Source organism: Equus caballus, chromosome 7 (assembly GCF_041296265.1).
Source record: "Equus caballus isolate H_3958 breed thoroughbred chromosome 7, TB-T2T, whole genome shotgun sequence".
Lineage (NCBI taxonomy): Eukaryota > Metazoa > Chordata > Mammalia > Perissodactyla > Equidae > Equus > Equus caballus.
The window spans coordinates 77,539,185-77,564,089 of NC_091690.1; the positions used below are offsets into that span (position 1 = coordinate 77,539,185).

Here is a 24,905-nt window from a genome sequence, read left to right on the forward strand (position 1 = left end):
TAACCACCCTCTCCACCCCTTCTACCACTATGGAATCCCAAGATAGGATCCTCTCATCACCTGAGCATCCTACCTCAAGGCAGCAGTGACTTGACTTCTTCCAGGACTGAACAAAAGGTGTAACTTTAAAAACACAGAAGAGTTAAGCCAGATCTTAAGACAACATCCAACAAACAGGGTGAAATACACCAACTGTGACAATCTTCCTGTAAATTTTAACCAATTCCTGTTAGCAAGTAATGGGGGGAGTTCTAATTGACATCACTCCATATCCATAGTTCAAAAAGAGAAATTATTCCTACAAGCATGTGTTATTAAATCTATCTTCACCAGCACCAGACTCTAGCACATTTTATGTATATTAGAGACTGACAATTACATAGTTGCTTTTGCTTTGTTAAATAAGACTTATAAAACATACATATATTCCACACTTGGTATTAGTCTTTCTTTACTCTAAACAAAAATAAGAATAAATTAAAAAGTACAAACAGACATCTTTAAAAATATCTCTACTATTCATATATATATTTCTTCATTGAATAGAGATCATATCTTATTGTTCTAAGAGCCTATTACAGTGTCTCCTCCACTTAAATTTATTTTAAATACATGAGTGCTCTCATATTGCAACGAAAGGTATTTTCTCACACTGTAGCTGTCCCAACTGCTTTGAGAGAGACCCTGTTGCTACACAGAAGCCCAAGGACCTAGAGTTCACAGCACGTAGAGGGTGTGAAGACATTCTAAAACTAAAATCAAGCAAAGATTGGGACTTCGCATTACCATTCCAGACAATGTTGCACGCTCAGTCATCGGGTGAAGGCAGAAAAATTGCATATTAAACTATCATCCAGTTTCCAATCCCTAAAGCACGCTGACACAAAAGGGAGAGAATGTTGGAACCAGGAGCAAAAGAAAGGATGGGGAAAATATTTGCAAATCCAGCATGCAGGTATGTCTAAATCAGCTATGGAACCAAGTGTCCATGAGGGTTCTTTGCCACAAGACTAGGAGGACTAGAAGGACTTCTCTCTGTGGAATGACCTCTGTCCATATAGCCTAGAACAGGAGTGGGCTCCTGACAGTGTCTTTGGCAGGAGCCTCTGAATATAATAATTGAGATATGTTTAGATCTGTCCTTTTGTGTAGAATACCCTGAGCACTCACCAGCAGATCTGCCGAGTCTTCACCATGTTGACAAGAGGATTGAGTGCAGGTGGCACAAAGAGGTAAAGCGTGGCCGGAAGAACATGGACATGATGGGATACATGGTGGCCAAAGTAGTGCGTGAGGAAGGAGAATATTCCAAGGACACAGAAGACCAGGATTACACAAATATGAGACCCAAAAGTGCTAAAGGCCTTAAGTTGGGCCTCACCCACCAGTATATTCAGCACTGCCTGGAGGATGATGGCGTAGGAAATACCAATGGCCAGGACATCTAGCCCAACCACATGCAATGCTACTGCCAACCCATAAGATCGATTCACTGTAGTTTCCAAGCAGGCAAGTTTTACCACAGCCATACATTCACAATAAGCATGGCCTATAATTGTGACCTGGCAGAAGACAAGGCTATGCAGCAGGATAGGGAAGGAGAGGAAAAGTAATCCCCTCACCAGCACTGCCATGACAATGCATCCTATAAACCCTGGATGCACAATGGTGGAATGGTGCAGAGGGTGACATATGGCTACATAGCGATCCAGAGGCATGGCCACAAGTACACCTGATCCCATGGAAGAGAATGCATGAATGAAGAACATGTGGATCAGGTAGAGGAGTATACCCAATCTCATGGACATGAACTAGGAGCACTGCAATGTTTTGGGTGCAGTGGAGGAAGCCAGGACCAGGTCACTATCAGACAGCACAGCCAAGAAGAGGTACATAAGCTGGTGCAAAGATGAGTAGGTCCAGATGATGAAGATGGTGGTGGCATTGCCCACCTAAGGCAGGAGGTAAAGACACAGTGTCAAAGCTATCCAATGCCGCCTTTCCTGCAAAGCTGGGGTGCCGATCAGGAAAAAAGAAGGCTGGAGTAGCCTCCAGCTGGAATTACTAAGGACCACCATTAATGGTTCAGAGAGGGAAGAGGGAAAAGAGACCAAAAACATGATTGCTTCATTCCTGATGCATTGTCACATTGTCCAGATCTGGCTACCATCTTCATGAGAAGAGGAAAGCTTAAACAAGGGAATAAGTTAGATACAGGGAAGAAAATCTCCCTTGCTTGGGACAAATTTTCAAAAGTGAGACATCTACATTTCTGAATTAGGATAGGTCTACTTTCATTTATAGGTAAGAGTAAGCATTCCCTGCTTTTAGAGAGCTGTTTAAACTCTACCATTCAATTATTTATAATTTGGAATGTCAACTTGAAAGGACCCTTCTTATTACTCTTGGCGTTGTTGGACACTGTAAATCAATCTGTTGTTTTTTAAATGAGTGTCCCTCAGTTTCCAGAATACAGTACTCTACAGTTGTTCCTCCTATGTCCTCCATCTCACCACCTTCTCCATCTACCTACCACTATAGTCGTTGATTCCACAGTCTCATCTTTTCCTCTCTTCCCTATTCTGTACATTATGTCTGGTTAAGTTTATCCCTTTGCATGGTTTTAACATTTACATATTTAATTTCTTTCATATCTATGTTTTTAAGTCAAATAACTTTCTGGGACACAAGTCCATTTTCTGATTCTTCCTAAATATCTATACCATGCACTCAACATACTCAAGACTGAACTAACTCACCTATCCTTCCTAAATCTGCTCTCCCTCTTTTTTGTTAGTGTTTTTTTGAACTATATCATTATTGACCCTCCCAAACCAATATATAAATTTGGAAACAATTTTTACTCATTCTTATCTCTCATCCCTTTTACCTAACCACCAGTTCCAGTTGACTTTATTTTTGACTGCTTTTATATCCACTCGTTTTACTCAACTCCCAATGTCACTTCCTTATGCACACTCCCAGCTTCTCTCACCTGGATCATTTCCTTAGATCTCTCAGACTTTGATATTACACCATTCAAACCACTCTCCACTCTGAAGTCAGAGGGTTTTTCCTAAGATGCAGATGACATTAAACTCTGACATTAAAATCCTTTAGTGAATTTAAACCATGGAATAAAACCATACATTTAGGACTGACAAACAATGTTCCAAAGGTTATTACATATAAATTATGCTAAATCAGTTATACTTATCATTACTATTAACATTAATAATAAAAGATCACTGAGCATGAGATCAGTGGCCTCTTGCCTTTTTCTTTGTCTCCATGAGTCTGCTTCTCTGTTTCAAACTTTTGCTATGTCTATCTCTTATCACAATGTGACAACCATTCGGTATTTCTGACATCCTTATGTTAGCAAAGTACCAATTAAATAAGCTCTCTGTTTACCTTCTCTGTGTGATTCATCTCTCAAACATGAAAACAAAAAACTTGAAACTGGACATCTTTGTGTCTGTATGTTTGTCTTAAAAGACTGACACAGTCTGAAATAATTTGCATTTTTCTGTATAAAGTAGGGGTACACGTGTATATGTATACATAAAAAGAGTCAGGAATAACTGAGTTCTTGTGAATTATGCATCTATGGATAACTCTGTCTTTTTTATAAATCAATGATGAGTGCAGTATGGCCCCAAAACTCTGAACATGGCAGCTACAAAACCTAAAATGCCTGTTGGGCACATGGTCTCCCAGCCTTTGTTTTCCTTCTAGATTCAAATCCACTTATAACTTCAAGTAAGAGTGACATATTTTTATTGAGACCTTCAGGAGAATCTCATAGTCTTGCAAAAATTTGCAATCAATGCTTAACATTTTACAGAGTAAGAAAATTAATGCACTTTCTTAACTACTCCCCTTATGCTGCAGATTTCAACCCATTTCTCACTTTTTACCTGAGAAGACAGAGAACAGCTGTGCGTTTGTGGAAGGCCACCCATTGCTTTGATAGGAGCAGTGTCAGCAGAGCAGTGGAGAATGAAGCCAAACTTCAATGAGTGAAAGAGAGAGGCAGAGATGCATGTGTCTGAGATTAACCTGCCTCTTCTTTGCTCTGTATAGTCTGTGAGTCTAGAGGAAAAGCCCAGACCTTCTTTTTGAAAACTAATTGCTAAAGTGAAGAAGATGTCCGTCAATGATTCTCAGAGGAAAAGCAGAAGTAAATATATTCCTGTGAAGCAAACAAGCGAAGATGTATTTAGTTTCCTGGCCAGGAAGCAAAGGACAATTAGCAAATAACTGAGCTGTACATTCCTGCTTATTCACATAAACTCAGTCCTAGCAACCTGTCTTCTATGAGGCTGTCCCCAAATTCTGTAAGGTAGCATGGCGTGTCTCTTTTTCTTTCCTACCAAATCACTTTTCTAGTCGTGCCATTGCACTGATTACTTGTACTATAAAGCTGTCAGTGTGTCAGTCTGTGAAGACTAGGGAACTGTTTTGCTTATGGCAGCGGTCCCAGGGCAAATTCCAGAAGTGCCAGAATCAAATTGAAACTCAGTAATGTTTGCTGAATAAATAAATAGCTATATGATTACATTAAAATAAGTAGATGAGTCTATAAAACTACCAAGAATTACAGGAACTTGACAAGACAGACACTGAACTTAAGGGATAGGAATGATGTAGCAGACAGTGGCATGTCTATGAAGGATGGACTGATTGAGCCTCACTGTTCCTCACCTGAAGTGATATGCTGGATGCTTCACGGAAGGAGGAACCCCATGAATCCCTCTGCCATAAGAGGCTATGACAGAATTCTAGATGTGTGTCAGAAATGAGGACTCCTGTGGTCACTACTAATCGCTTTGCCACTGTCTCTGTCACTGCAGGCAGGGAAGCTCCTTTATGGGCTGTGGCCTGTCACTGTCCCCATTATCTCCTTCTTAGCAGTGGCATAGACTTTATGATAGTGATAGAAGGGAGATAAAGAGACACAGAGAGAGATTAGGAGAGGGCACAGAAATAGTGAGCTCATGGTGATGAGCTACAGGGAGAGGGAGGAATGGAAATCGAATACCCAGAGTCAGACCACAGGTATCAAATCTGAGAAACATAAACTGTCAGTAAAATATCCCCGGTACAGGGGCACTGTTCTGATCGCTGGGCTCTCCTTGAGGATGCATGCTTTAAAATCTTGAGTCAGGACTGAGGGAGACTCAGCAACATGGAGAGAATTTAGAAAAAGGAGAAAATTCCAGGGCTCAGGGAGGTTCAACTATGGTCCTCTCTGCTAAGCTGTAGAAGCACGCTGAGTCCCCAGTTCAACCTCCAAGATGACCTTTTGCCCTAGCTTGGAAGTACCAGTGATAAACAGGATTTTATATTCAGAAGGGCTACACTGCATACCAAAGAGGAAATCAAATACGTCATTCAAGGTCTATGCAGCTAAAGTTGGCCAAGGATATGAAACATGAGTGCTAGCTCTAGGAAGACTTGGGTAAAGTGTAAATCAGCTATATCTTCATGCACTATATTTGATGATGAAGATGCCAATTTAGGAGCATGCTAAAGACCCCAGGGAATGCCTCTGCTGACCATGAAGATTTAATGGCATTGATAAGTATCTGCAACCTCTCAGGTTAGTTTGCAGCAGTGCATGATCTGAAGAGGAGAAGCTAAGGGGAATGGAATACAGAAAATTGCTTTTGAGGAGTCAGATCCGGGGAGAACAACTACTCTGACACAAGGGGAAATAAACTTAAGTCTACTAAGAAGTGTCAGACCAGAGGTATTGGAAGACTTGGGGCCATAGTAGCCACCAAGCTTAACTCCTGTCACAAGGGCAATGGGAAAGGCAGAAGTTAGCTGCCAATACCCTTCCCCAAAACCATCATACAAGGATATGAAGGAAGATACATTTAGGGATGGAATACTTCCGAACTATCCTGTAGTGAGTGGCATTATTCATCAAAGAAGGGTGATTTAAGCTCTCGGGATTCTGGAGTGCAAATCTGTCCATCTGCTGGGATGCTCCTGGGATTGGGGTTGAATGACTCTGCCGCAGAAATTACTTGACTAACTGCTGAGATCACTGGAGGCTTTTTCCCATTTAAATGTAAAAAGCGTTAGACCCTGGAGAATGCTTGAAATAGAGTGGGGAGGGCTTCTAGAACAGCACACCAAAGCAGGGCATCTCAAGGACCTAATTTATTCTAAAACCCCAATCTCCAGGAATGTCAAGATAAGTCAGGCATCTGCTCAGAACAACAAAAAGCTAAAGCCAGGAAAGCAGAAGGAGCTACAGAAGTTATTGCAGCCTGAGAGCCCCTTCCAAGCCCCTCCTGAAGTAGTAAGTAAGCCAGTCAATGACCTACATCCTAAGGTGAAGGGATGGATGTGTCCCATGTTCCTGTAATTCTGTCCTGATCTCTGAATTTGATTATAGGCCATATCTTAGCTTCCATTGTTGGCTTTCCTTGTTTGATTCTTCACCTTTAGCAACTCCTTCTCTCAGGCTCCTCACTTTCGTATAGATCAAAGTCCGTGAGCAGGAAATAGGAGAGAAATGATTCTGAGTTCTAAGATGAAGAGATACCCTCAAAAGGATGGGACTTTCCAGTCAGCAGACCATGTGAAAAAAACATAATAAAACAACACATTCAAAAAAACTAACCAAAAGCATGCATTTCTCAGTGTTAGATACAATACTCAGTAAAACTGCACCAAATAAATGATAAACAAAGAGGTTTAGAATAGTAAATTCTAAATTCAATATTGTCAGATCAAAAAGTAGTTTCAGGAATCATTGGTATTAACTAAAATATCCATTAAAAACAAAAAACTACTTCATTACATTTGCTAAAAGGCATATAACTTCAAAAAACAAAAGACATAATGTTTAATGAAAATTTTAGCTGAATTTCCACTAAATTCACTTTAAAAACTGAAGATATTTGCCACCACAATTATTTTACACTGATCATGAATTTCCAACCATTTCAGTGAGAAATAAAACAAAAATTAAGAGATGTTAATATTTGTAAAGAGGGAAAACTTCATTGTTTTGAAGCAAATTTTGGTCTACCTAAAATACCAAAGAAAGAGTATCAATGGGAAAATTGTAAGAATTGACAACAGTTTAGGAAAGTGTATGATATACAAGACAAAATAACAAAAAAAGTTACAATATATAAAATAATAAATACAAAATATTTACTTTACTAGCAACAGCTACTTGGCTATTATAATAATATGGTGGAAAAAATTAAAAAGACATTTAAAAGTGACAAGAGTTTACCAGAGTAGGTGAAATAAAAACCAATACAATTAAACTAAAAAAATCAATTTAATCATCTTCCATATGCTAGAAACAGACAATGGAATGTATAATGAAGAAAAATCATATTCACTAAATATATCCCAGATTAATAAAATATATAACAAGAGTGAAGAAGTACAGAATTATAATAACAGATTTTTAAACATATAAATAAAGGAAGATAGAGTCCTCACTACTAAATGAAAAGAGTTGATACCATAAAGATGGCACTTCTTTTTTCTTTTCAAAATTAATCTACAGATTTAACAAAATTCCAATCAAAGTTCTGTGAAATTTTAGAACTCAATGCAGAAATTCTGAGGTCAATCTGGAAAAATAGACATGAAAAGAGCCTTAATATTGAAGACAATAAGAGTAATATAGTCGTGCTATGCATTAAATTTATTATAAAACTAGAATTTTTAATTCACTTTGATATTGGCACAAAAATAAGCAGAAGGAAATATGAAACAGATTGTCCAGAAATAGAATTTTACACATATAAAAAGTATATATGTGATGAAGGGGACTAATAATCAGTTCAGGAAAAATATAGAAGCCATTGTTTAAGTATTTAAAGTCAATTTCTTTACATACTTCTCATTAACAGCAAAATTCATTCCATGTAAATAAGTTATGTCACAAAAGCAAAAGTCAATCATTAAAAATTTGAAGTTTCAGGGATGTGAATGTTGGTCAAAATTTTGAGAAAACAATACCTTTCTGTGTTTCTTATTTGGGGAGTGAAATGTTTTGATTATTTCGTGAAAGCTAAACAGATCCTCTCCCCAGAATAAGTAATGATGATGATGATGATGATGATGATGATGATGATGATGGTGCCAGGATTTTTTCCATACAAATTGAGGAAGTTTACAGACTACCATGGAGGTCAACCAAAAATATTTGGTTAAAGACTCCACTTTAAACCTAAAAGCTGTAAAAATTTCAGTGAATCTGCAGGCCGTTTTGGCATAGTGTTGACATCTTAACAATACTAACACTTCCAGTCCGTGAACATGGGATACATCTCCGTTTATTTGTGTTTTTAATTTCATAAAGCAACATTTTCTTGTTTTCAATGTACAGATCTTTCAGATCCTTCCTTAACTTTATTCTAAAGATTTTTATTCTTTTTGATGCTATAGGAAATGAGATGGTTTTCTTAGTTTCTTTCAGGTTGTTCATCATTACTCTATAAAAATACAACTGATATTTGTGTTTTGATTTTTTATCCTAAAAATTTGCTGAATTTATAAGTTCTAACTGCTTTTGTGGAATCTTTACGGGTTTCTACATATAATATCATATCAACTGTGGAAAAATCATTTTATTTCTTTCCTTCCAATTTGGGTAACTTTTATTTCTTTTCCTTGCCTAATTTCTCTGACTGGGACTTCCAGTACTGTGTCAAACAGCTGAGGAAAGCAGGCGTGCTGATCTTGTTCCTGTATTTTGAGGGAAAGCTTTCAGTTTTTCACCATTAAGCATGATGTTGGCTGAAGGCTTTTCATAAATGACCTTTATTATATTGAGATAGTTTCCTTCTTTTCCTAATTTGTTGAGTATTTTTTATCACAAAAGGGTGTTGAATTATAAAAGAAGTTTTTTCTGCATCAATTAAGATGATCATGTGGCTTTGTCCATTCTGTTAATGTAGCATATTAGAATGATTTATTTTCGTATATTGAAACATATCACATATTGAATGAAAATTACATTCACGGAACAGATCCTAATTGGTCATGGTGTATAATACTTTTAATATGTTATTGAATTCAGTTTACTAGTTTTTTGTTGGGGAATATTGCATGACTTTTCACCAGAGATATTGGCCTGTAGTTTTACTTTCTTGTAGTTTCCTTGTCTGGCTTCAGAATCAGAGTAAAGCTGGCCTCAAAGAAATAGTCTAGAAGTATTTCCTCTTTGATTTTTTGAAAAAGTTTGAGGAGGATTAGGATTAATTCTTCTTTAAACGTTTGGTAGAATTCACCAGTGAAGTCTTCTGGTCTTGGGCTTTTGTTTGTTGAGAGATTTTTGAATACTGATTCAATATTCTTAGCAGTTATAGATTTGCTCAGATTTTCCATTTGTTTGTCACCCAGTCTTGATGGACTTGATAGATTGCGTTTCTAAGAATTTATCCATTTCATCTATTTTTCTCTTTTCCTTCTGCTGATTTCTAGTTTCATTCCATTATGATTGGAAAAGATACTTTGTAAGATTTTAAGCTTTTGAAATTTGTTGACTGTTTTGTAGTCTAACATTTGGTCTGTCCTGGAAAATGTTCCATGTACACTTGAGAAGAAAGTGTATTCTGCTGTATGAATGTTCTGTATATGTCTGTTAGGTCCAGTTGGTATAGAATGTTGTTCAAGTCTTCTATTTCCTTACTGATCTTCTGCCTAATTGTTCTATTCATTAGTAAAAGTGGAGTATTGAAGTCTCCTACCATTATTGCAGAGTTGTCTATTTCTCCTATCAATTCTGTCAAATTTTGCTTCATATATTTAGAAGCTCTGAAGTTTGGTGCATATATGTCTACAACGGTTATAGCTTTTTGTTGAATTGTGTATATTCTATAAACATTTTGGGGGCATTATCACAGAGTTTATACATAACATCCTAAAGTTATAACAGTCTGTTTTAAACTGTACCAGCTTAACTTCAAGAACACAGGAAAATTCTACTCCATTACAGTTAGGCCCCCCCTTTATGTCATTGATGTCACAAATTACATCTTTTATAAATATAGCATATATTTAAAATTATTTTATGTGATTTTTGTCTTTTAAATCCTAAAGAATAATTAAAGTAGAATTAGAAAGTAAAATTACAACATTATAGGCTCTAATATTTTGTGTGTCCACTTGGCTGGGTCACTGTGACCCACTGTGACAAAATATGTGATCAAACATTATTCTGGATGTTTCTGTGAGGTTGTTTTTGAATGAGACTAGCATTTAAATCAGTGGGTGTTGAGTAAATCACATTGCTCTCCATTATGTGGGTGGACCTCATCCTTTCAATCAAATACTTGAAGGCAACAAAAGTGACTTCCTTTGAGCAAGAGGGAATTCTTCCAGAAGACAATCTTCAGACTTCAACTGCAACATCAGCTCTTTCATTTTCTGCAGTCTGCCAGTCCAGCTGCAAATTTTGGACTTGGCAGCCTTCATAATCATGTGAGCCAATTCCTTAAAATAAATTTCCACATAAAATAAATAGAAATAAATATATATACACACATTCTGTTGATTCTGTTTCTCTGGAGAACCCTGGCTAATAAACCATGTCTTTACTTTTACAAGACAATTTTATATTTTTATGGCTTTGGGTTACTGTTTAACATCCTTTCATTTCAATTTGAAGGACTCCCATTACATTTCTTGAAGGGCACTTCTAGTGCTAATGAACTTCTTCAGCTTTTGTTTTCCAGAGAATGTCTTGATTTCTCCCCCATTTTTGAAGTACAGTTTTCCCAAATAAAGAATGCTCAGTTGGTCAGTTTTTATTTTCAGTGCTTTCAATATATCATCCCACTGCCTTCTGTCCTACAAAGTTTCTACTGAGAAATCTGCTGATAATTTTATTGTGGCTCCTTTGAACATGATAAGTAGTTTTTATCTTACTGCGTTCAAGATTCTCTCTTTGTTTTTTACTTTTAACAGTTTGGTGATAATGTGTGTTGGTGTGGGTCTCTTTATCCTACTTGGAGTTCCTTGAGCTTCTTGTATTTGTATATCCATTTCTTTCCTCAAATTTCAGTAGTTTTCAGCCATTATTTCTTCAAATAAGCTCTCTGCCCTTTTTTCTCTCTCCTTTCCTTTGGGGACTTCCATAACGAGTATATGGGTCAGTTTACTAGTATCCCACAAGTTCCGGTTTTGTTCACATTTCTTCATTCATTTTTCTTTTTGATCCTCAACCCGATAATGTCAAGTGACTTGTGTTGAACTTTGCTGATTTTTTTCTTCTGCCTATTTGAGCCTTCAGTTAAATCCCTCTAAAGAATTTTACAATTCAGTAACCGTATTTTTCAGATCCAGAATTTCTGTTTGCTTCTTTTCTACTTTTTCTCTCTTTATTGATATTCTCATTTTGTTCATATATTGATCTTATGATTTTATTTAGTTCTCCCTGTGTGTTCTCCTTCAGTTCTTTGAGCATATTTAAAACAGTTGTTTTAAAGTCTTTGCAAAGTAATTCCAAATCCTGTGTTTCTTAAGCTTGGTTTCTAAAGATTGATGTTTTTCCCTTGAGTGGGCCATGTTACAGTTTCTTTGTATGCATTGTAACATTTTATTGAAAATTGGGATTTGAAAAAAATAGACCATTCTCCCTGTCTTTGCAGACTGTCTCCATGAAGATGGAGATCTTCACTACTCAAACCAGCAAGAAATCTTAAGTCTTCACAGGCCTTTTCTGAACATGTATCTCCCTTGGGCTTGTGCAGATGCTTTTCTTTTCCCCAATTGCCTCATAATATTAGCTTCTCTTAAATGTCTTACTTCCCTGAGTTTCACCCATGCTTCTTCTTAGAAATTTAGATGTTCAATTATATACCTCATCTGTAACTTCTTTCCCTCAGGTTCACTCAGGTCTGTAGAACCCTGTAGTCTCACACTCACACATTGCTGTATCCACTACTTCCTTCAGCAACCTCCAACCCAATATACAAAGAATGCCATCATTGCTACCTGAGCTCCAAGTCAGGCAAACCAGGAATCAGTTCCTCAGGCAACCTACAGATAAGCCAACCGTTGCAGACAAGTTCCACTTTTTACCTTCCATCACAAGGGAGGAACCAGGAATTGGATGAGTTCCTAATGCCTGCACCATACTGCACAAGGGAGCAAGTGGGGCAAGGGTAAGAAAAATACCACAAAAATTCCTGCCATTTTGAATGTGGCATTTTCTTCATTGGGCGTTCACTTGGTTGCTACACATTCTTACTTAGTTTCTATAACTCTCATAAAGCTATTTTGGTCAGTCTGTTGCTTACTTAGTGTTTCTGTGGGAGAACAAGGACTTGGAGATTTCTAGTCCACCATTTTGCCAACATTAGTCTGTCAACTATACTTTTTGATACAATTATTTGAAAAATTCTCAAAAAATGAATTAACAAAATCAAGAATCTAAAAATGAGGAGAGGAGACCAAATATAAAGGGGCCAAGAGTGAACTATGAAATTACTTCAACAAAAAAATGTGTAATGTGTACAATAAATGCCAGCTATTTCCAACTTATATTGTACAGAAATATGGCAGCAGTTACAAGTTTGTTGCCCCTTGTCCCTCTTTACATCTTTTATTAATAACATTGATGATTTTAAAACATAGGTTTAACTATGTCTTTAACATTGCTTTCATAATCAAAAGAGGAAACAAAGGGTATTCTACACACTACTGACCTATTGGCTAAGATTTCAAAGAAAGAGTACTGGAATTAAATACACAGAATTAAACTTTTTCTGTAGCTTTGTCACTTATTAGTGATTTCAATATACGATTCTTTCATCTAGACAAATCATTCAAGTTCTATTTCTCTTATGAATAATAACACCTGTGTAGTGAAGATTAAATGAAATTGTTTATGTCGGAAGATATTTTTCAACAATAAGTCATTCAAAATCAAAGACTAGTTAGGGTTCTCATTGTGGCTACTTATTCTCTTCCAGAAGATCCCCAAGAATGGAGATAACACCTCTGCTCTCTAATTTTACTTTCTTGTTAAGGCTCATTGATCCCTCAAGATTTTTATACTAAAATCCTAAACTCTAGTACCTCATACTCAACCATCTTTGCAGATAACGCCTGTAAATAAGTAGTTAACTTAAAATGAGATCATTAGAGGCGGCACTAATCCAATATGACAGCGTCTCTAAGAAAACAAACTTTGGAAACAGACATGCATGCACAGAGAGTAGACCACATGAACACCAAAGAAGAGAGCCACCTGCAAGCCAAAAAGAGAGGCCTTAAGAGACTAACCCTCCTGACACCTTGATTTTGGACTTCTAGCCCATAAAACTGTAAGAAAATAAATTTCTATTGGTTAAGTCACCCAGTCTGTGGTATTTTATTTTGCAGCTCTTGAAGACTAGTACACTCCCGAAATCTCTGTTTCTTCATAATGTATGTGTCTCCTATTTATGTCCATGTCCCAAAATTTCAGGCACATAAGTCTTTAAAATTCATTTTTATTATATTAAAATCGTTATCTTAAGATTTATCTTGAACCTTCTTTTATGCGTAGGTACACTTTTTCCCAGAGTCTCAAAAGGATAGAGGATGAACTATGTTAATAAGCACTGAGATATGGTCCACGAATCTTATAGCTCTGCACAAATTTTGACCCTCAGCTAACCAAAGCCTGTTCTTGTTTCCTCTTACTTCACAGATAGATACTGAGACATCATATGATATGAATACCACCCGGAGTATAACCAATAACTCAAGGTTTCAAGTGTCTGAGTTCATCCTCATGGGTTTCCCAGGAATTCATGAATGGCAGCACTGGCTCTGCTTGCCCCTGGCTCTGCTCTACCTCCTAGCTCTTGGTGCTAATCTTCTCATCTTGATCACCATCCAACATGAGCCTACACTGCATCAGCCCATGTATCATTTCCTTGGTATTTTGGCCGTAGTGGACATTGGCCTGGCTACTACCATCATGCCCAAGATCCTGGCCATCCTCTGGTTTAATTCCAAGGCCATCAGCCTCCCTGAGTGTTTTGCTCAGATCTATGCAATACATACTTTTATGGCTATGGAGTCAGGCATCTTTTTCTGCATGGCTGTTGATAGATATGTAGCCATTTGCTGTCCCCTTCAGTACACCTCCATAGTCACTGAGCCTTTTGTGATCAAAGTCACACTGTCTATCATACTCAGGAATGGCCTTTTGAGTATGCCACTTCCTGTACTGGCTGCCCAGAGACATTACTGCTCCAGGAATGAGATCGACCACTGCCTATGCTCCAACTTGGGGGTCACTAGCTTGGCGTGTGATGACATCACCATTAACAGATTTTACCAGTTGGCTTTGGCCTGGGTTATACTTGGGAGTGACATGGGTCTGGTCTTTGCTTCCTATGCTTTAATTATTCACTCAGTGCTGAAGCTGAGCTCCACTGAAGCAATATCTAAGGCCCTGAATACCTGCAGCTCTCATCTCATCCTCATTCTCTTTTTCTACACAGCCCTTATTGTAGTATCTGTCATCCATCTGGCAGAAATAAAAGTTCCCTTCATCCCTGTTCTCCTCAATGTGCTGCACAGTGTCATCCCCCCAGCCCTTAACCCCATGGTGTATGCCCTGAGGACCCAGGAGCTGAGAGTGGGCTTCCAGAGGGTGCTCAGTTTAGGTAAGAGTGTGGCCAGGAAGTGAGCTAACTTTAAGTGACAGATCACTATAAGTGATATTGTAGAAAGAGAACAGGCTTTGGGGCCCAACGTTCCTGGGTTAAAATTCCACATATCCCAATTGCTAGGAAAATCAATTCAAATTATCTCACCAATTTTATATATCACGTACTATGTGCAAGGCACTCTTTTAAACATTTCACAAATACTAACTCATTTAATTACCATAACAACCCTATGAAGCAAATCTAATTATTATTTATACATCTTACAGATGTGACAAGAAAGTTGAAAAACTTACCCAAGGTCAAAAAGAAAGGAAGTCACAGAGTGAAATTACAACCTTAGCAGTCAGGCTCCAGAGTCCCTACTCTTAACCCTTTCTCCCCATTCAAACTTGCTACTAATTTTCAAAAGTATAAATTATAGTACAATAAAAAAAGAATATGTAACTAAGTAAAATTATAAATAACCTATTTTTTAATTTTAAAAAGTCCACTTAAATTTTGGCAGCAATTTTCCTGTCTAATGGTAAATACAGAAGATCTTAAATCCTCTATTGTCACTCTAGAGGACCATCTTAGTCAAATAAATGTAAATCAAAAATTTGACAGGAATTATTTTGCTACTTTATAAACTCTTTACCACCTCTTGAGTTCATTTGCATTAGAGCCCAGAAAGGAATGTCCCAACCACTTTTTTTAACATTCAAAAATACTTGAACTTCTCTAATGAATTAAAATAATCCCAGTGACATCCAATGGTTCATTGGAAGTATAAAGGACAGCAAATGTATCTACAGGGGAACTTTCCTAATAAAAGAAATGATACGTTTGAGGAGAAGGAGAAGGAAAAGATGGGAAATTGTTTTTTTTTAAATTATTTCAGTTCCAGAGTATAGATCAGCAAGAGTGAAATGCTTCCCCCAGAATGACATGTGAATATGGTTGGCAGACTGTCCTAACCCAGTCACATGACATTATGGCCAACTTTGGGAAGAAAAGACTATCTTGTGCCAGTAAACTTGGAAGCCAAAATGTGACAATTGTAGGCCACTAAATTGAATCATCTTTCCTTTCACGGAATGAGTTATATAGCAAGCCCTTTATTATAGCTATTGACAAGGCAAACTGGACCATGTGCCTTCACCCACCTATTTTAAAAAGTGATCCAATATACCACGAACAGATGCATTGACAGCTGACAAACAATAGTACACGAATAGTTGGTACAAATTGCCTATTTCTCTTTCCACATGGTGTTTGGAATAAGTCCCTGAGATCCTTTAACATTTCAGGGAGAGAAAAATAAATCTCAAAGGAAAGTACTGGAATTTCTTCTAATCTGACCATTCAAGTGATTGAATTTCCATTCCTACTAATAGCTGATAGGATAATTCAGACAAAGCTTCCCAGTGAAAACAAGTAGAAATGATGGACAAAATATCTTTAAATGGGTATAGAGAGATTGGAAAAGCAACAAATTAGTAAAGATTATGTGACTAAGACCTGAGTGTAAAAGAAATCTCAGAGACTGCCTTTCATCTCCAACACGTAAAGAAAGCTTACAAGTTGTCATTCCCATCGTAACATCAAGAAAACCTGGACAAACTGAAAATCAACCACTTTTTTTGGACCCATCAGAGAACTGAGGTCACAGGCTAACTCATAGTCTGTAGTCAGAGAAATACCATTCCCTTAGATGGGAGATGGCTCTAATAATGTCTTTTTTCCAGGAGAAGAGGACTCTATTATAGAGAATGCTCTGGGTTTATTTCAAAATCTTAACTTTACCCTTCCTCCTGCCAGGAGCAGCAGCTCATTCTTGAATCCTTACTATGAGAATCTGCTGGGGTTCCTGGATATAAAGTGTGGGGCTCCCTAAGACTGCAGCCCCCAAGTATTTCTCATTCTCAATCTAGACCACACTCATCCTCCAGAAATTTGTCAAAATTACCTGTGAAGTCTTTCTACCAGTTTGTGGCTCCAGCAGCTTCTATTCCAAGTAGCCAGCTTCTCTGTATTCATTTGTCTTTCCAAACTTTGGAGAGGCAGTTTGCCCTGCAACATCAATTCTGTGGTGGGTCCAAAAAAACTCATTGATTTTTTTTTCTTGATTTTTCTTCTTGTAAGGACAAAAGTGATGACTTCTAAAGTCCTAGTATTGGATTATAACCCAAAGTACACAGTAAATTTCCATAAGTCCAAACTGATATAAATAGACAATTCAATAATAAGTGAATGGAAGATAATAGACAAATCTCCCATATAAAAGAATTCCAAATAATTTATGTAAATACATCACCCTCAAGTAGGTGGAACATAACTGTTCACTTCTTAAGTGCATGGTGACTTCTCTCCAAAGAGTACAGTATGGGAAGGGGGGGAAAATAAGTTTACAGATGAAGAAACCTGACAAACACTACATTAGCCAGAGGATCAAGTTTACATCAATAGTGATAAATCATCTTCACATTCTAATATGATGAGAATGGCACTTTATCTCTGTGGTCTTCCTCCAAAACCTACATAATCCCAGTGTCATCATGAGAAAAACATCAGACAACCAAGAAGATCTTATGGAGACCTGACACCTACATGCAATGTGGTATCCTGGTGGAATCTTGGAATGGGAAAGATATATTAGGTAAAAGCTAAGGAAATATGAATAAAATATGTAATAATAAATCAAAGCTGGTTCTTTAATAGCGGCAACTGTACTGTAATAAAGAAAGTTATCGATAAAAGAACAAACTAGGAATGTGATATATGGGAACTCTCTGTCCTATTTTAACAACTTTTCTATAAATCTAAAACTGTTCTAAAATGAAAAGTCTGGTTTTCACTTGCTATTATCTATCTTTTTGATTATTGCCAGCCTAGTGGATGTTAAGTGATATTTCACTGTGGTTTTGATTTGCACTTCCTGATAACCAGTAATGTTGAGCATTTTTTCATGTACTTATTGGCCATATGTATGTCTCCTTTGGAGAAATGTCTATTCAGATCCTTTGTCCAATTTTAAATTTAAATTTTAGTTCAGTATTTGTCCTGCTCTTATTGAGTTCCAATTGTTCTTTGAATTTTCTAGATACAAGTTCCTTATCAGATATATGATTTACAAGAGTTTTCTCCCATTCTATTGGTTGTCTTTGTACTGACTCAATGGTATTCTTTGAAGCAAGAATGTTTTTAATTTTGATGAAGTCTTACTTATATATTTTTCTTTGTTGCTTGTACTTTTAATGTCATATGTACTTGGATTTTGCCTAACCCACAACATAAAGATTTAATCCTACATAATCTTTTAAAAATTTCATAATTTTTGTTCTTACACTCAGGTTTATGATTCATTTTGAGTTAAAATTTGTGGGTGACATGTGAGAAAGGGGTTCAACTTCATCCTTTTGTATGTGTTGAAAAGATTATTCTTCCCACTTAATTGACTTGATAATCTTGTCAAAAATGAGTTAATCTTGAGTGTGAGAGTTTATCTCTGGATTATCAATTCTATTCCATTGATCTATTTGTATATCCTTATATCAATACCACGCTGTTTTGATTTTATAGCTGTGAAGTAAATTTGGAAGTGTGAGTCCTCCAAATTTGCTCTTCTTTTTCAAGATTGTTTTAGCTCTTCTGGGTCCTTTGAATTTCCATATGAATTTTAGGATGTTTGTCCATTTCTGCCAAAAAGACAGGTGGACTTTTCATAGGGATTTCACTGAATCTTTTAATTAATTTAAGGAGTATTCTCATCTCAATGATATTAAGTCTTTTGATCTCTGAACACAAGATATCTTTCCCATTATTTATCCCATCTTTTGTTTCCTCAACAGTTTTGTTGTTTTAAGAGTATAAATCTTGCCATGCTTTTGTTAAATTTACTCCTAAATATTTTATTATTTGTAGTGGTATTGTAAATGAAATTTTTTCCTTAATTTTATTTTGAATAGTTCATTGCTAACACAGCAAAACACAAATGACTTTTATACAAAAGACTTTGTATCCTTCAATGTTGCTAACTCACTTATTAGTTATACTAGTTTTTTAGTGGATTCCTTAGGGTCTTCTACATGTAAGATGATGTCATCTTCAAATAAAGATAGTTTCACTCCTCTCTTTCCAATCAGAATGCCTTCATTTCAGTTTTTTGCCTTTTCCCTGGCTACACCTAAGTATGATGTTATACAGAAATGGTAAGAACAGATGTTCTAATCTTAGTTCTGATTTTAGAGGGAAAACCTTCAGTCTTTCATCATTAAGTATGTTGTTAACTTTGGGTTTTTTGCAGATCCCTTTGTGAGACTGAAGGAGTTCATGTCTGTTCCTAGTTCATATGTGTTTTTATCATGAAAAGAGTACTGTATTTTGTCATATGTTTTTTCTACATCTTGAGATGATCATGTGTTTTTGCTTTTTATTCTATTGATGTGATGTCTTATATTAATCGATTTTCAGATGTTAAACCAATCTTGCATTTCTGAGATAAATCACACGATTATGGTGTATAACCATTTTTATATATTACTGAATTCTATTTGCTAGAATTTTCTTGAGGATTTTTTTTGTCTAAACATGTATTTTGAATGCCCCAATTATAATTTTTATACCCTCTTTTTCAATATACTCTGTCAATTAACCAAATGTTAATAATTTCTTAAATCAAATTGACTCTGAGACATAGGACCCTCAGACATAGAACCTATACCATTGGAGTTACCACATGGCTGAGAACCATAGAGACACATGCTCCAGATGAAACCAAGATCAAAGAAGTTAAAAAAATCTTCCCTGGTCTGTAAGAAGAGAAAAAGAAAACTTTGACTAAGCTTTGCTAACTATAGCTGTGCATACTCAGCATTATCAACTGTTGTTCAAAACTAACCATGATTTTCTTTCCCTCCTTAGTATATGAATGACTTGTTTTTTCTAGAAAGACAAGGTCCAGAAGTCAAGATTCACAAGGCCAAATGCAGGCTGAAGATGAAAATTAACCAGAAATGTGCAGACAGTCAAGGGAAAAGAAATTGAGTCTTCAAGGACAAACACAGGCTGGTAGGAATGCACCAACCAGAAAGGCCAAGTGCTCCCTCTCCCCTACCTAAAACCCTAGATAAAAACCCATAGTTTTTTCCCTTCAGAATGGTATATCTGAGTTTTAACTCCCATCTCGTCTGGCTGCATTTTGACAGTAAACCTCTTTCCTTGCCACAAACCTGGCATTCCAGTTATTGGCCTTCCTGTGTGGTGGGTAAATGAACCTGTGTTTGTGTTCAGTAACACAGAGACAAGAAGAGAGGAAGGCACTGAGCTCTATATGCCCATTTTTTTTCCTTTACATTAGCCACTCATATGAAGACGCTGCTACTCTAGAGAATAAGTGAGGGATGAACAGTAGCCAGGAGAGTTATTACAATGGATTGGCCTGCACAAGACACAAACCATCAAGAAGGGGGAAGTGTGCCACCCTAACATTTGTAAACAATCATCAGGATTGGATTCTATTTAGCTGGTGTATAAGAGACACTAGATTATAGTGGTTTCACCAATGGAGTCTATTTATCTCATCACATACACAGACAGACACAGACTCAGGCTGTTTAGAGTTGTTAAGGCACCTCTTTTATGCCATCAAAATGCCAAATTGAGGCTGGCCCAGTGGCACAGCAGTTAAGTTCACATGTTCCACTTCAGTGGCCTGGGGTTCGCCAGTTAAGATCCCGGGTGCAGACCTACGCACCGCTTGTCAAGCCATGCTGTGGCAGGTGTCCCACATATAAAATAGAGGAAGATTCACAAAGATGTTAGCTCATGGCCAATCTTCCTCAGCAAAAAGAGGAGGATTGGTGGCAGATGTTAGCTCAGGGCTAGTCTTCCTCAAAGAAAAAAAAACAAAGACCAAGTTCTTTCTACTTTCTGCTCTGCCATCCTAAACTATGACTACCATCCTCCACATTCAATTCCATATCCCAGATTAGAAAAAGAAAAAAAGGAAAAGGACGCCTCAACAGACTTTTACATCTGATTGAAGAGAAATGAGTCTGAGGTTCCTCTCCTCAAGGAAGACTCAAAAGCTGAGTACTCTAGCTTCAGAGTCTCTATAGTGGAAAGTTATGGAAAGGTGGGTTTGAAAGGATGTTGCAAGCTAACTCTCAGCAAAAACAGACAATACACATCATGTTATTTTCATGCCTTATTTTCAGAAATTGACAGAATATTGAGCCATGAGGAAGGTCTCAAAAATTCCAAAGAGCAAATAAGTTCCAAAGATCTCTGAATCAACATAACAAACTCAGCACTCACTGTAGCTTCCTCCTTCCACCCAAAAACCTCACAATACTGACAAGATATTCGATAATAAATCAATCCATAACATGATACGAAACAAATGGAGAGCCATTGATGAAACAGAAAAAATGGGGAAACTCCAAAGATGAAAGACAACTGTGATGGAATTATGGAAGAATGGAAGCCCAAAAGGTGCACAAGAAAGGACAACTACAAAAATAATGAAGACTCAGACTCTAAAATCTCTGATATTAAGAGAAACAGAGTACCACAAGAAAACAAACCTGGTGACTAATGTATAGTACAGTAGGAGTAGCCAGGCAGGTCTATCTTTCTGCACATACACTCTTGGACCAAGAAGTAGGCTAAAAGTTAAGTAACAGCAGTGGGTATTCCAGAATATTGGAGACTGGGTCAGAAAACAGGACAGTGACCCACATGACCATAAACAATCATGACCCATGAGGCATAAGCTCAACCATAAATCAAGGTATTAGCACACCCCATGTCCCCCTACAACAGGTTGCATCAACAAATACATCAGCATTATTACATTGCCTGTTAGAAAGAAAAACAATCAACCAATGACCAGGATGGCTAAACTTTGGAAAGGTTTCTTCCTGACTATAGGCTGAAAGCATTTTCTTGAGAAAACTTGTAATTGCAAATTCTTTCTCTTCCCCTTTGTGGTGTATATATATCTTCTTATAACCTCCTGCCAGTTTTACAACCTAAGAAATGTCTTTCTCAAGGACCTTGGAATTATCTCTTGAAATGTAAACATTGAAGGAGATGGCACTCTATCTTCCAGTCTCTGTGAAGGGTAGTATCCTAACTTCAAGGGTGTCAATTAACAAACACAGAGGCCCTAATCACAGACAAAAACATTTGCAATCTCAGGAATAATTCAATGTGCTTGACACATCCCATTGATCAACCTCCCACTAAAGTCCTCCAGTATTTTTCCACTAGCTCAGCGCAGGACTTAAACCCATTCCACTTAACACCTTACCCCAGTGCAACCCCACCTTTTATTTTAGCAGAACTGGGTATCCAGACTTGGTCTATTCTCTCTTCCCCATTGCTGATAATAGGATCAAAATAAAATCAACTTCCATTTGCTCATCCTGTCCAGTACAATTTTTCTTTAATACCAAATACAACTATCTATTTGAGAAAAATCAATAAAAACTTCTGCACAGCAAAGGAAACCATCAACAAGATGAAAAGACAATCTAACAATTGGGAGAAGATATTTGCAAACCACATATCAGATAAGGGGCTAATATCCAAAATATACAAAGAACTCATACAGCTCAACAACAAAAAACTAACAACGCAATTAAAAGATGGGCAAAAGATCTGAACAGAGATTTCTCCAAAGAAGATATACAGATGGCCAACAGACATATGAAAAGATGCTCAACATCATTAGCTATCAGAGAAATGCAAATCAAAACTACAACGAGGTATCACCTCACTCCAGTCAGAATGGCTATAATTAACAAGACAGGAAACAACAAATGTTGGAGAGGATGTGGAGAGATGGGAACCCTTGTACACTGCTGGTGGGAGTACAAACTGGTACAGCCACTATGGAAAGCAGTGTGGAGTTTCCTCAGAAAATTAAGAATAGATCTACCATATGATCCAGCTATCCCACTGCTCGGTATTTATCCAAAGAACTTGATATCACAAAGGCATAAAGATACCTGCACCCCTATGTTCATTGCAGCATTATACACAATAGCCAAGACTTGGAAGCAACCTAGGTGCCCATGAAGGGACGAATGGATAAAGAAGATGTGGGATTTATACACTATGGAGTACTACTCAGCCATAAGAAATGATGAAATCTGGCCATTTGTGACAACATGGATGGACCTTGAGGGTATTATGCTGAGTGAAATAAGTCAGAGGGAGAAAGCCAAATACTGTATGACCTCACTCATAAGTAGAAGATAAAAACAATGACAATCATACACACAGCAACGGAGAATGGATTGGTGGTTACCTTAGTGGAAGGAGGGGAGGGCAAAAGGGGTGATTAGGCTCACATGTAAGGGGATGGACTATAATTAGTTTTTGGATGCTGAACATGATGTAATCTACACAGAATTCAGAATGTATTATGGTGTACATCCGAAAGCTATATAATGTTACAATCCAATGTTACTGTAATTAAAAAATAAGTGAATTTTAAGAAAAATGAAAGAGTGACATTAAAGTGAACAAACAACTCACACCTGAAGAGATAGAATAAATTCAACAACATCAACCAAAAAGGCTCCTCACAAGATAACCTTCTCTGTCCCAGCTCTCTATTTCGGGATGCCAGTCACTCATTCCTTCAGGTTTAGAGGTGGTGGCAAGTGTTGTAACACGCCCTAGGTAACTGCGCTGTTACTTAGAATCTCTTAGTGACCACATCCTTGTAAATAGTCCTTTGTAAGTAATCCCTTCTCAAATTATTCTAGTGGCCATCTATTCTCTAGTGGGACTTTATCTAATTCAGTGCTCATTCAATTAGACAGTATCAAAGTCACTATCAAAATCAATTTCAGCGTCATGATAGGACACATTTAAGATGGCCATAAATTAAAAAGGTGAGGAGTTGAAGGCAATATACAAAGATAACTCTTACAACAGGATGGATCAGTGAAAAGCAGAACCTGAGGCTACAGGGCTGTGACTGGGAAGTGCCATGGAAATATCTAGGCAGAAGTAAGTGGAATAGAGATAGTTTTTGAAGTTGAGAGTCCTTGGAACCTTCATAAATTGAAGTCTGTGATTCAGGAGAGTAGAAGACTGTTGATACATAAAAAAAGGAGATACAATCAGTTCTGCTATGTCACTTGGTTTGAATGCACAAACATGTTCCAACCAATGATATATTGTGAAACAATTTCAGGATAATTGAATTTCACCTTTACCTTTGTGCAGTTTGAATGCATAAAACTGCATCAAGCTGCATGGGAATATGCAAAACACACACACGCATACATGTCTAACATCTGCCAGCTGCCTTCATTCACTTTACAACTTTCCATCTGATTTCAGATAAAGTTCTTTCTAGCACTTCATAGTAACTCAACCCTTCTGCAACCCTTCTGCCCACTTCCACAAGGAATTTCATGTATTTTTCACACTAGTGTTGTACTCATTGTAGGATTTGTATTTTTCTTAACCATTTAACATGTTTAAGACTCTGCTACTGTTTATATTAGTTTTCTTTTTTATCTGTCACTGATAAGATTTTTGAAGGCTGTGCTCCTAATTCCATTTTTCCATAAGTGCTGTAGTTTTTCTTATGGAATTTTGCATAGCACAGTGATTTTTACAAACTGACTATACTTGCCAGAGTGAGTGGAGCGGAAACCAAGCCTAGATAGAAGGTTGAACACATCTCTTCCAAACATTCAAGCTGGCAGAGCCATCCATCTGGTGGGCCTGCCCCCTGGGACTAGGTTTGAGTAGGACTGTTCCATAAAGTGACCAAGACAAGCCTCCAAAGTCACTGAGGGCCCTTCCTGCTGGAGTGAGACAACAGCTTGCCCCAGGGGTAGCTGGATGAGACTAAGGAGTGCCATGGCATGAGCCCAGAGAGGATCAGTCCAAGACCAGGTCTTTTCACACCTGTGATTTATAACCAAAACCCAAGGAGTGGTAGAGAGAGGGTTAGCTCTGAGCAACAAAAGGCCAAGCACAGGGAGCAACAGCCAGGAAAGTGAAGGGAGGCCAAAAAGAGGCATCAGCCTGAGGGCATCTTCATGATCTCTCTTGCAGTAGTAAATAAACCAGCCAATGTTATGGACTCTGGGAGGGGAATCAATAGAGGCAGTCTACCTACTTTTGCTCTGTCCTGGTCTATGTATCTGGTCCAGTATCCTTGGATTTCTCAATTTTCCTTTCTTTACCTTCCAATAGGCTCATCACCTTGTAGGAGTTAGGAGCTATATCTGG

At 37.4% G+C, this 24,905-nt stretch overlaps 1 protein-coding gene and 1 pseudogene across 1 annotated transcript; one reads left to right on the forward strand and one right to left on the reverse strand.

Annotated features, from left to right (window-relative positions):
- Positions 1,149-2,120, reverse strand: OR52L3P (olfactory receptor family 52 subfamily L member 3, pseudogene; annotated as a pseudogene).
- OR56B45 (olfactory receptor family 56 subfamily B member 45) lies at positions 13,712-14,677 on the forward strand. Its single transcript, NM_001390923.1, has one exon. The coding sequence runs from the start codon at positions 13,712-13,714 to the stop codon at positions 14,675-14,677; it is 966 nt and encodes a 321-aa protein (NP_001377852.1).
- The last annotated feature ends 10,228 nt before the right edge of the window (positions 14,678-24,905 follow it).

Coding starts and splice junctions, on each gene's coding strand:
- OR56B45 (NM_001390923.1), top strand. CDS start 13,712: ATGAATACCACCCGGAGTATAACCAATAACTCAAGGTTTCAAGTGTCT.